The 13,364-nt window shown below is 32.0% G+C and overlaps 3 protein-coding genes across 3 annotated transcripts; 2 read left to right on the plus strand and 1 right to left on the minus strand.

The window, feature by feature from the left end:
* Positions 1-567: 567 nt before the first annotated feature.
* On the plus strand, positions 568-2,680 carry LOC105134122 (protein disulfide-isomerase LQY1-like). The gene is made up of 3 exons (XM_011038414.1): positions 568-1,034; positions 2,075-2,224; positions 2,328-2,680. The coding sequence occupies exons 1-3, from the start codon at positions 801-803 to the stop codon at positions 2,403-2,405; spliced, it is 462 nt and encodes a 153-aa protein (XP_011036716.1). The 5' UTR covers positions 568-800; the 3' UTR covers positions 2,406-2,680.
* A 654-nt stretch (positions 2,681-3,334) lies between these two features.
* On the minus strand, positions 3,335-5,656 carry LOC105134123 (spindle/kinetochore-associated protein). The gene is made up of 5 exons (XM_011038415.1): positions 5,416-5,656; positions 5,251-5,346; positions 4,989-5,114; positions 4,008-4,047; positions 3,335-3,584 (listed from the first exon to the last, which is right to left on the minus strand). The coding sequence occupies exons 1-5, from the start codon at positions 5,542-5,544 to the stop codon at positions 3,511-3,513; spliced, it is 465 nt and encodes a 154-aa protein (XP_011036717.1). The 5' UTR covers positions 5,545-5,656; the 3' UTR covers positions 3,335-3,510.
* A 1,391-nt stretch (positions 5,657-7,047) lies between these two features.
* On the plus strand, positions 7,048-10,980 carry LOC105134127 (zinc finger CCCH domain-containing protein 22-like). Its single transcript, XM_011038422.1, has 4 exons — positions 7,048-7,283; positions 7,977-8,288; positions 8,912-8,972; positions 9,502-10,980. Exons 1-4 carry the CDS (start codon positions 7,155-7,157, stop codon positions 10,485-10,487), a joined length of 1,488 nt encoding a protein of 495 aa, XP_011036724.1. The 5' UTR covers positions 7,048-7,154; the 3' UTR covers positions 10,488-10,980.
* The last annotated feature ends 2,384 nt before the right edge of the window (positions 10,981-13,364 follow it).

Raw genomic sequence — 13,364 nt, forward strand, 5'->3', positions numbered from 1 at the left:
TTTTCTATGAGAAATATACGGATATTATTAAAACATAAAAAAAGAAACAACAATAAGATATTAAATAATTTTTTAAAGTAAATATAACTACTAAATTATTTTAATCAGAATTGATAAAAGTTTGGAATTAGTATGCTTAAAATAAAATAATTTAGACCAGTCAAATTTAAAATACTTAAGGGTTAACTATATAATTAACCATTACATTATAATTTAAAATAAAGATAATCAAAGTTAGTTAATTACAATGTATAAGATAAAAAGGATTTATGCTAATTAACTTTATAATATATAACGTTATTTTTATCCTTTCAATAAATAAAAAAACATGTTATTATAAAAGCATTAATTCCCATGCTTTTTAAAGTGAAAGATAACATATACATTTAAATTATTTTTATAAAATCATCATTAACTCTTAAAAATGCATAGCAAACAATTTTTTTAATTAAAAATAATTTAAAATTTAGATTTTGGGCTAAAAAATCCAGCTTTGCTTTCCATTTGGGCTTTTGTAATGAAAACAAAATAGAAAGCCATACACAGCTTTAAAATCCAATTTTCAACCGAGCTAAATCACCAGCCGTCATCTCCTGACACTGTCCAAACTCCTGGAAAAATCTGGTTTTTCTTGCGGGCCAAACAAGAGGTGGCCCCAAAATCGCCCACCGTTGTTCGTTATTTTAACACGCACGCACACAGAAATAGAAAATCCCAAAAATAATATTAATCTCTGGAGAATATAAAGGTTGAATTCTGTGTGTTATTGTAATAGGTCCATTATTAGAGCAGCTAAATCAATGGATAACAACATGAGCTGCACAAGAAGAGCAGGAGTTGGTGTTGTAGCTGTACCTCATGGTACAAGCATTAGAAGCTTAAGGATGTTTCGTGGGGTTGTAGTCGTATCTCATGGTTCAAGTAGTACAAGCTCAAGGAGGGGCTGTGGGGTTGTTAGAGCTTCAATGGTAGATTCTTACGAGAGTTCATCTGATTTTGTTAAGAGAATGGAACAAGCTTGGTTAATCTCCCAGGTATATTAAATTAATCGGGTTTCTTTCTTTCTTTTTTATAATTATTTATTGGGATTTTTCAGTTTTGGAAATTTATCTGCTTTGCATAAAATTTTGGTACAGAGATCAAGTTTTATGTAATTTCTTGGGTTGGTGAAAATTGATTTGGAAATGAAAAACGTTGAGAACTTTTTAGGGGTTGATGATTGAATTTAGCACTAAGAAAATTGAGTTATTTTTACTGTTTGATTATCTAGATAGTTGCATAAAATTTTGTTACAGAGATTGAGTTTAATGTAATCGGTTTCTTGGGTTGGTGAAAATTGAGTTAGAAATCTAAAAAGTTGAGAGCTTTTCAGGGTTTGATGATTGAATTCAGCACTTAGAAAACTGAGTTATTTTTAGGTTTTGATTATCTAGATAGTTGCATAAAATTTTGTTACAGAGATTGAGTTTAATGTAATCGGTTTCTTGGGTTGGTGAAAATTGAGTTAGAAATCTAAAAAGTTGAGAGCTTTTCAGGGTTTGATGATTGAATTCAGCACTTAGAAAACTGAGTTATTTTTAGGTTTTGATTATCTAGATAGTTGCATAAAATTTTGTTACAGAGATTGAGTTTAATGTAATTAGTTTCTTGGGTGGGTGAAGATTGAATTAGAAATGAAAGTTGGAAATGAAAAAAGTCGAGAGCTTTTCAGGGTTTGCTGATTGAATTTAGCACTTAGAAATTTGTGTTATTTTTAGGGTTTGATTATGTAGACAGTCCCATCTTGTTTGAAGTTTTTTGAATTAATTACATGGCATAGAATAAACAATGATTAATGAATATGACACTAACCACTGGACGACTGGAATTTAATGATGTTTAAGTGTTTTTGGAATTTCGGAGGAGTGTTAAGGTTGTTTTATGTGTTGTGAAATTTTTATCTAGTATTCTAATTGACAATATAGGTTAAAGATGGACAAAATATTAGATGAATCAGACATAATATTTGATGCTGTCATTTCTATTTATGATTATTAAATAAGTTTTGCTTATCAAATGTCTGTGATGCTTACAGCAACCAAGGCCAGTTGCTTGTACTTCTTGCGATTCAAATGGGCAAGTTGAATGCCAATGGTGTAGGGGTACAGGATTCTTCATTCTTGGCGATAACATGCTCTGCCAAGTTCCTTCCAGAAATACCACTTGTGTTATTTGTGCTGGAAAGGTATGTTAAAATGTTTGCAAATCGACTCATGTTCAAGTACCGGCAAGGAGGAGCGCATGCTAACATGTATGTGCCATTTTGTATCTTTGATTTTTTTTTTCAGGGGTCAATGTGCTGTTCTGATTGTAAAGGAACTGGCTTTCGAGCCAGGTGGTTGGGGAAGCCTCCCATCTCCAAGTAGCAGCACTGTAATTCAGTTGTTAGGAAGTTAAAACCACTGACTGGTGCGAGAAATATCAAAGTTACTTTCTTCATGTTTTGATTTCTTCTCCATCTCTGTTTTGGAATTGATAAAAGTGATTAAACCTCATTAACTTCATGGTACAACTCTTACTGTAACTCTTACTGTATTTTGTAATATGAATTCCACAAATGAGCAAATGTTGTTAGATTAGATTCTAGGAATGTAAATATCTAAAAATGTTCAATTCTGGCTATTGTCTTTGATTCACAAGTTGTTACATGGGTTGCATCAGGTGACGCCAAAAATGTTGTCATGAGATCTTTAGTTTAGACATGTCCGATTCACTGAAAAAGCTTTGAATTTATGGTTTGGTTCTGTTCGTTTTTCTATTTAACAAAATCTTCCAGTTGGGATTTTTGAAATGTTTTGATTCAATGGACCTGATTTCTTTTGGCCCTTACAGTTTTTAATTTTAAAAAAATTGGTTCAATTATTTTTTCTGTTTCTCAAAAATAAAACCGAAATCAAACAAAACTGATTTTATTTTATTTTTAATTTTTTAATTGGTTTTCTCAGGTTGATATCTCATATCATTTTTTTAATCCAATCTAGGTAATTCAGTTATTTTGGTCCTCTAATTAAACCAGTTTGAACAATGAAATAGTCAAGCGTGCCAAATTGCCAGGCAGCATAACATTCATATCAGGTCAAGGCATTCTCTTCTGGCCATATCCTGATTCTTTGTTTAAACATGCATCCACTCCTCGAAAGAAAGATGGGAATGATGTTGAAGGTTAGGCTTATGGTTCTAAGCCCATTCCGATCAATCTATCCATCTAGATTTACAAGTAAATCCGATAGGAATGCTATCCTTTCAGTGATCATGAAAACGTCTGCTTGACTATCAAACATCGAATACTATTGCATAAATCAAGTAGAGGGGGGCGATAAACTTGAGATTTCAGCTGCAACATGTTTACATAGCCATGCTGTGTTTACAGGAGCGTTTTGATACAAACAAGCTGTTTTTACAAACACAAAATGAAAGACTTCTCGGCTCCACCAAGCTGTTTTTTTTTTTTTTAATTATAAAAAAAACTGTTTAATTGTTTTGAACTATGGCTGAGAAAAGCAACTTGTTGATATCCTCAGCGTCAGAATCGTGCTTCTCATCCCCTGCATCGATATGGAGAAGTTAGTCTTTTATTGATACTTGCATATTGTCATTTTTGGTAGTGGCTTGAGTTGCAGAACCTTCAAAATCTCATTATCAGCCCTCATTGCAACTAAATTTCAACAGGGCAGCAAACAGAAATCTGCCCCTGGATTCCTAAACTGACAATCAGAGAAGCTGAAGGAACCATACTCATCACAGCCCAACAAATACCATGTTTTGGGGGCAGAATGGCCCAATAATGGTTAATATTAAGAAAACAAATTGCAAGTTGAACTGGGGCCAAGTTGGTATCCAAGACATGAACACCAAGTTTCATGGCCGTTAAATCCCTCGCTTCATCTTCAATGATGAAATAGGCATTTTATCCAGGCAAGCAATAAGAAAATGTTACAGCAAAAACCACATTTCCTGTAGATTTTTACCTGTTCTTGCTCTGACCTGAGTCGTCCACTCATCAATAACCTGAAAGAAGAAAGAAATCAAGACATAATAATATTGTTTCCCAGATGCAGTAGCTGCATATATTGTTTGCAATAATGGGAGAAATTGAACAAAGACGAGTGTTTAGAGGTTCAGAAATGTAGGCTTTGCTAGCAGAAAGAGTTGCCCAGGAAATATCTCTGCCCCGGCACGCACTTGTGCAGAGCCTCACTATTTATTTAATTTTGGTTGCTTACTGGCAAATGGTGCAATCACTTTACACACCACTTGGAAAACATGCAACCTTCTAATCAGCGCCGCACTTGTGCAGAGCCTCACTATTTATTCAATTTTGGTTGCTTACTGGCAAATGGTGTAATCACTTTACACACCACTTGGAAAACACGCAACCTTCTAATCAGCGCATACATACGAGTCGATCATATGTTACATTGGAAAAGGAATATACGTTCCTTGATGCTCCAGCTGGTTGATATTATGATGAGAACACTTATCATAATTCTTTGTTGAGCATGTATGCTGTATGGTGCTATTTACAGAAAGAACCCTATCATTTCAAGGACATTGTTTTCCAGTTCAACGTTGAAATAATAGTGTGTAACGTTAAGATTAAAAAAAATAATCAATCAATCAGTATTATACACGGAACAGATACATCACATCATGAACATCAAAACATTCATCTTTCTAATTGTGAGATTACACAATCTGTTCTGGGAAATTGGGTCACCGGAGTTTCATCATGTCCTGGTTTTTCACCCAAAAAGATCACTTGGAACTTCCTAAAGAGCCAATCAATTTATGAAATTACAACCAGAACTCCATTTCCATAAACAAACATCCTTAAACACAAGTTCCCAGATGCTTTTATAGTCTTTCTCAACATTTATTCCAACAAAAAGGCACCAATTCTAAAAATAGCAAATTCAAACCAAAGAGAATAGCACAAACGAAAAGTTTACTTGATTGAAGTTCACAAATGCAGGATCCTCGGCATCACCAGTAACATCAACCCCTATCGACACTTCCATCCTCTGTATCAAATTCCTATTCCCCACGAGAACTGTCCGCGCCTTATCAATCAAATCCTACAAACACACAACATGAAAAATCAAAACTCCAAAAACCCACTACAATTCCTTCATTTGGGTCCTCGAATTCAAAAAAAAAAAAACCAAAATTTACCACCCAAAAAAAAAAAACCAAGAAATCACCAATTCCTACCTGTTTAGCTGCAAGAAGCTCTTGACACTGATCCTTCAAGACTGTCAAATCTCCTTGTACTTTCTTTATTCTATTAACCAGTTTCACTGGATTTGCCTGCATTTTGTAGTATTAGTAGTAGTAAAATAAATTAATTCAATTTAAAAGAAACAGTAAAAAAATTACATTGTCAGGGTAGATCTGTTGAAATTCTCTCTCGAGCTTGAGTTGGACAAGAGTAAGATCGTTGTTTGCCTTCGTGAAGAGGTTTACTAAACTGTCGGTTGCTTGGTGGTGGACGTGGCGGTGGCCCATTTCTTAGCTGTCTGATTTTAGGGTTTTTTTTTTTGGGTGGAGGAGAAGATGGATTTGTATTTGTTGTTGCCCGCCAAGTCCTGAATTTGATTTTGGGATTTTTTGAAGGAGAGTGGGGAGTCGTTTATGTAGAGGCGACTTGTTGCTCTCTTATGTTGAGGGGGGGAATTACATGGATTTTTACACTTAATTAATCCTAGAGTTTAATTAAATTAGGCAAGTGGTGCTGAATTTTGCAAAAGAAAACTTTACTAAAATCTCGTGATTATAGTTTTTTCAATTATGGTTTAAAAAATAAATTAAAAAATATGATTATAATTTTTTTAATTAAGATTTTAAAAGAGATTTTTTAGTGAAATTCATGTAAAATTGCAATGCATGTTAATTAACCAATTTTAATCATGGATTTTTATATTACCAATAAACTCAGTATTGTAAAAGTTATTTTTTAAAGTTATTTTTAAATAAAAATATATTAAAATATTTTTTTATTTTTTAAATTTATTTTTCATATCAATATATTAAAATAATAAAAAAAATCTAGAAAATTTATATAAAACTAAAAAACTCAATTTATTTTAAAAATATAGTTGAATCACAATATCAAATAAGATCTAGCATGCTCAAGTGACATCAAAAAATTTATTAGTAAATATATTTAGTATGTAAATTGATTTATTAGATATATCTAACTAAATGATTGGAACTTGAGTAATTAAAATTAGTAAAAAAAAATTTGATTTCATGTTTGAGTATAACACATGAATATTAAAATGCATAGAAGTTGTATACAACTTTATTGAAACAACAAGGCAACGATAAAAATAATAATAACTATTATTATTATTTATAAGTTTAATGAGTCTCAAACTCCAAAATCCTTCATAAAATTTATTTTAAAAAAAATATATTTTTAATATAAATATTTGAATTATTAATGAAGATTTATTTTTCTATTCATATCTGATATCTGAATCTAACTAAATGATTGGAACTTGAGTAAATAAAATTGATTTCATGTTTGAGTATAAAACATGAATACTAAAATGCATAAAAGTTGTATACAACTTTATTAAAACAACAAGGCAACGATAAAAACAATAATAACTATTATTATTATTTATAAGTTTAATAAGTCTCAAACTCCAAACTCTTTCATAAATAAATTTTATAAAAAAAAATTATTTTTAATATGAATATTTGAATCATTAATAAGGATTTATTTTTCTAATCATATGTGAGTAATGTATTTATAAAATTGTTAAAAAATATAATTTTAATTGATATATAAAATCCTTTGATAGCTTTGATTTAAAAAAAAAACATTTTTTATGATGAAACTTTCACATGAAAAAAATTAGTAATATTCTAACCCAGGATATTTATTATTCAGGGTAAAAGCCTAAAATTATTATTTTGTCAATTCTAAGAACTTCTGGGTATCATATATATTTAGACTATACTATTGGTCCATCATGGTAAATTAAAGTTTTTAAAAAATATAAAAAAAGGACGACATGTCAATAATCCGATACAAATGACGCAACTGTAGTCTCCTCAAGACATCTGTGTCTGGTCTCATCCCTTGATCTCAAAGGATCGTTGCAGCAATGGCAGACGAGGAAGAAGAGAGAGCTCTAGAGAACCAACTGGAACTACAGTTGCTAGAGCAGAAAGATTCATTAGCTGCCTTGAATGATGCTCTTGCCTCTGACCCATCAAATCCTGAGCTTCTCTCTGTAACATTCTCCGCCTTCTCTTCTTGGTTTCTTATTTTTCCTTCTGCTTTTATCATATTTATTTTATTTTATTGGTGACCCAATTGAGGGATACGCTTTTTAATGCTTTTGTAGAAGGTATGCGTGTTTATTTATTGAAAAAGATTGAAACTTGAGCGGGTATCTCGAGTTTTACTGGTTGGGTTTTGTTTTTGTTGATTTTTTGTTATGCTTGTTTCTTGTGTAGAAGCTGCTGTTCATTTTGATGGTTAACCTCTTAAAAAGTTTAATTGTATTTTAGTTTAACAAGTTGGGTTTTACTATCCATTGCTCTTATGATGTTTTTTCCGTGCATAGAAGCTGTTTTTCTTGTTACTTATGTGTTCTTGTAATGTTTTGTCTAAAGAGTGTGAACACGACCTGGCAAACTCTACATTACCTGATGAATGCTAAAACTAAAAGAAATGGTCTTTGGTACCTTCAATGAATGTTTGCATCTATTGGTTTACAGAATTGCTTCTTTTGAAAAGCACCCTTTGTGCTAGAAGACCTTTAGACATTGGTGTATGGCTTGTGTTTACAAGGATGTGCAAATAACATGCGTAGCAATGTATATTATGCTTTATGATTGTGGAAGGTGGACTTTCTGTTTGTGTCTTTTCCATCATTTTGAATTATGGTACAAGTTGTTTGACGTTATTGTTTTCATCTCAGGTTCAGGAGGAGCTTCTTCAGGTCATTAAAGATGCAGAGGAGGGACTCCTGCATCTAAAACGTGCACGGTTATTACGAGAGGCAGATTCAGTATTACATGCTTCCTACCATACTGTAGAGGATGTCAAGGCTGAGCCTCTTGATCCAGTTCATGTTGAACCAGAACCACTAGAGGACCAGTGTTACTCTGTAGGATCAAAATGCAGATTCCGTCATGTTGATGGACGCTGGTACAATGATCAAATTATTGAGATGGTTTGTTCTGATACTGCGAAGATCGCTTTCCTCACTCCTATATCAGAAAATATGCTGGTGAGTATATGTTTTTCTGTTTATTTCCAAAAAGGTTGCTTCTGCGTTTTGTTTTTGGAATATAGTATGACACAGTCCATTGCTTTCCCAAATAACTAATCCATCCTCTTTGGTGGGACTAACGGTGTTTGTTCTTTGTGGTGCTGATGGAACTGGAACATTCCGATTCACCCATAAATCTTATCCTTCCACATGCACGTAGTCTGCTAGCTTGTGCTGCTGTAACAGTTGTATGTTATTTATTTAGGCTTTATCTAATGCAAGGTTTTGATGGATTGTTAGAATCCTCTTTTTTGTCTGAAGAGCACTTGTGGGATGTTTGAGTAGTCATTCACTAAACTATCAGCTCTTTTCTCAACCCTGGTTTCATATGCATAGTTTTTCTCCTAATATTTTTACTATCCATCTGTTTTGGATGGGAGACCTTTAAGTGAGTCAGATTTGGCATTGCTGAAATGGAAAAAATACATCCTGAAAGTGCCACTTATACACCAACTAGTGTTACTGATGATTATATGTTACAGGGGAAAATGTTAGAAGTGCTGAAACTATATTGAGGTAGTGTATGAAATAAAAATGATTTTTGATAGCTAATATACTGATGATCGACTCCCCAAGTGCAGATATGCAAGTTTTTTCTGCAAGAACGATGTCGATTTGGCACTAGCTGCCGCTTATCACATGGTATGTTGAAATCATTTAAAGTGTGTGGGGCTAGTAGATCCCTTTTTTTTTTCCTCTTCTGGAAAAGCTGTATTTATATTTCCATTTTCATAAAATTCAATGTGGTCACAATTCATCCAATGACATGGATGAAGGATGTAGCCTGCCCTTACATTGGGAAAACAACTTTCATAGAATGACTACGGAGGAGAATTTACTTTGTTTATGTAATCTCTCTTTAGTTTTAATAGTCTGTTCCCCACACTACAACAATGAAGTAACTTGGGATCATTGTCAATTTATTCTTCATATTTGAAGTAGATATGTAGGCTACTGTGTTTGAAACCTTTCCTTTTTCCTGCTTAAACCTTTCTTTGTGCATTCACAATTGTGTTAGATCAGCTTTTGCTGTTTTGGGATTTCGTATGTTTCTATTATTTGTCAACCATAACATATCTATTCATTTGTTACTAAATGTATTCCCTATCTATATCATTTGCTGGAACGGCTATTTCCAGGATTGCTGGTTGATGTGATTTTATATGTGCAGGGATTGATGTGTCATTATCCTCCCTGAAGAATTATGTGCCAACAATGTGGGATCAGTCATTGGTGGGATCCAGTATCTGGGCACTTTCAGATAGTAATGTTGGCATATGGAGGAAAGCTGAACTTGAATCTTGGGATAATGAACACAGAGTGGGGCAGGTTGTTTTCCATGATGGTGGAAGCTCTGCAAAGCTTGGGAGTGAAGCTATGACAATATCTGAGTATGCTTTGATGAGTGATGAAGAGGAAACTGATTCAAGCGCAGAAGGATCTGATTCTAGCGATTATGATGAAGAGAGTGCTGAAGGTTTAGGGTTTCTTGAGAGCACAAACTTACAAAGAGGTATCCAAACAGGAACTGCCATATTTGCGACATGGGAAAATCATACACGGGGCATAGCTTCCAAGATGATGGCAAATATGGGTTATCGTGAAGGGATGGGATTAGGTGCATCGGGTCAGGGCATGCTGGACCCTATCCCTGTGAAGGTCCTCCCACCAAAGCAATCACTTGATCATGCTCTGGAGTCTCAAAAAGAGGGGATCAAAGACAATCATGGGAAGAAGAGAAGCAGGGGTGGGAAAAGAAAACGTGATAAGAAGTTTGCAGCAGCAGCTAGGGCAGCAAAAGCTGAAGAGGACACGAGACCAGATGTTTTTACTCTTATCAATAATCAACTTGCTGGGCATAACGAAGCGCTGAACGGTGAATCAGCTAAGAAGCAGAAAAGTAAAGGCTCAGAGGAGAAGAAAGTCAATAGGCAAGATCTGCTTGCTTATGATGATGAGATTAAGGAGTTGAGGATACGTGTGGAGAAGCTTGAAGAGATGGCAAACAGAAACAAAAAAGAGAAGGTGGTTTATGAGTCTGCTATGAGAAAATTAAATGAGACTCGCATAGCTTTGGCTAAAGCTGAGGCTTCTAAAGCATCTGCATCTAATGCTATTACTGGTAGAGAAAAAGAGAAGAAATGGCTTAAGTTTTGAGGCCATTATGCTATACATTGCTGTCCAGTTCAAACTATAAAACTGAGCGTGTATGATTACCTCGAATCCTGAAGGTGCCCCTTTGAATTGGCCGTAGCTTTGCAGGAATCACAAGGAGTCAAGCCAAGGTTTCAACAACAATCTTATTTTCCTAGAAAGCAATCTAGTGGATTCAGATCAAGATTTTCACTGTAAACTTGCACTATACCTTCTGCTTGTACCTGCAGTTCGAGTTATGCTCCAGCGAAAAATCCCATTGCAGATGCCATATATGGCTGGTTAAATTCTCGTCATTACCTCTTTATATGCTCAATGTTAACTATCCAATATAGCCGGCAGCCAACAGCCGGCAGCACTGAAACTCGAATTTATATGGGTTGCCAGAGTTGACAAATAGCTTATTTGCTCTGTGCAATAGAGGGATTGATTTTAGCCATTGTTTCTAACTTCATATTACACTGCTAGATTAATATATTGAATGGTTACGTTGAAATTTCCTGCTGATCTGCCAACAAGAGGCCCTCCTGTATGGAAGAAATCACTTGCTAATTTTCTTAAACACTGCTTTTATTTCAACTTTGTCATAGACACAACAAGGAAAAGAAGTCCAGGGCGGAATGCTTATGATAAAATATTTAGTTATTTTTATGTTTTCTTAATAATATGATCATATTTTTGTTAAATCTGGATAATTATGTGGACACAATTTAGTACACCATAATGATAATAATTTATTTATTATTTTATGACTTTTATCCCATTCAAATTATTGAATTCAAAACTAACGGTGGGTTTGGGAGCAAGAACATTCAAATCCTATTATTGGATCATCCTGACTTCATTTATTTATTATATTTGATGAAAAATATATCTTCAAATACATTATACTAGATTAAATTTTATTTTCAATCAATTTTAAAGACATTTCTTTTAAATTTCTCATAATCTTTTCAATATAAAACTTGCACACACCTAATACCATTTACCTTTAATACGATAGAATAAAATGGTGAGATTGAATTTCTCGTGCTACCTAGTTATTAAAAATGTGAAACAATTGTTATTAATAAAACACTAAAAGGCATGAGGTAATGCATACGGTGGGTTTGGGAGCAAGAACATTCAATTTGGTAATGTTGTTCTCCCACACATGGTAGGCTCACACTCATGGGACCGTAAATTCGATTTACCTATGAGTTTTTTTTTCATCCTTTTTTATTTTTTATTTTTTTATTTTTTAAGGACAAATTAAAAATTAACTAAGTAAAACATGTTAAGAAATAACAAAATTAAAAGAGATGACACTAAAGTGAAACCTGAAGACTGATGTTTTCAAAAGAAAAAAAAGGTGCAACTGAGTCATTCTTTATGAATTAAACAATTGGGTCCCTTTAATTTTAAAGTTTTAAAAAATCAATTTTGATCCAAAACTTTTTTTTTTTTAGTTTTTGATTTGAGAGTGGAGAGATAAAATCATCCCGTTCCAACTACAAAGAAAGAAAATTATTGTTGATATTGATTCCGACAACCCAAATGATTGATTATCGTTGATATCTGATTCCAACAACCTAAATAATTGATCTTGGTATCAAATAATTTTATTTGATAAGAAAAATACAATTTAAGTATTTTTTTTATCTTAAAATTGCTTAAAACACATGTATATTCAAAAATATTTTTTTATTGGGTTTATTTCAAGTTCTTGGATGGGTTTTTGAAGTCATGAATGAATTTATCAAGTAGCCTAATATATTTTCTAAGTATTCTAGATAAACAAATGGATTGAAAAATGATTTTTGGGTCAAAAAAATTTTAGGTTTGATTTTTTAAAACATCACAATCATCAAAATTTGAATAAAATTAAAGGACGCGTCATCTATTTTAATTTCTTTCAATAATACCTGAAGCAAATAAAATGTTATCTACCTTATCTACATTTAAAAAATTAAAAGCTGAAATATGCAAAGCCTTACTAAATAGGTTAGACATGCTGATCTGATTTCAAGTTCTTGGATGGGTTTTTGAAGTCATGAATGAATTTATCAAATAGCCTAATATGTTTTCTAAGTATTCTGGATAAACAAATGGATTGAAAAATGATTTTTGTGTCAAAAAAATTTTAGGCTTGATTTTTTAAAACATCACAATCACCAAAATTTGAATAAAACTAAACGACGCGTCATCTATTATAATTTCTTTCAATAATACCTGAGGCAAATAAAATGTTATCTACCTTATCTATATTTAAAAAATTAAAGGCTAAAATGTGCAGAGTCTTACTAAATAGGTTAGGCATACTGATTTGGCTTTTTAGATCCAACAACACCTAATATTTTAAAAATTTATTTTTTATTTATGTTATATAGATATAATTTTTGAAGTGATTATTCTAATTTATATTTTATATAAATAAAATTTATTTTTTAAAATAAAAATATTTATTTTTCGATATAATTTCTAATATGTGTAACATTGAATAATATTTTTTTTTCTTTTATGTATCTAATTTCTATTATTATTTAATTAAATAAAAATAAAAATTTAATAAATATTGTATCTATTTATATTATTATTTAATAAAATAAAAATTTGAATTTAATAAATATAGCCATTAAACACAATTACATCAAAGGTTTATATTGTGAGGTCAAATATTTTGATTTATATTTATTTTGGAGTTATTTATTTTTAATAATTTTTTTCTTCAATTATTAATATATATAGAGAATTTAATAAATATAGCCATTAAACACAATTACATCAAAGGTTTATATTATATTGTGAGATCAAATATTTTGATTTATATTTATTTTTGAGTTATTTATTTTTAATAATTTTTTTCTTCAATTATTAATATATATATATTTTTAATTTATT

Source organism: Populus euphratica, unplaced genomic scaffold, assembly GCF_000495115.2.
Source record: "Populus euphratica unplaced genomic scaffold, PopEup_1.0 scaffold40.1, whole genome shotgun sequence".
Lineage (NCBI taxonomy): Eukaryota > Viridiplantae > Streptophyta > Magnoliopsida > Malpighiales > Salicaceae > Populus > Populus euphratica.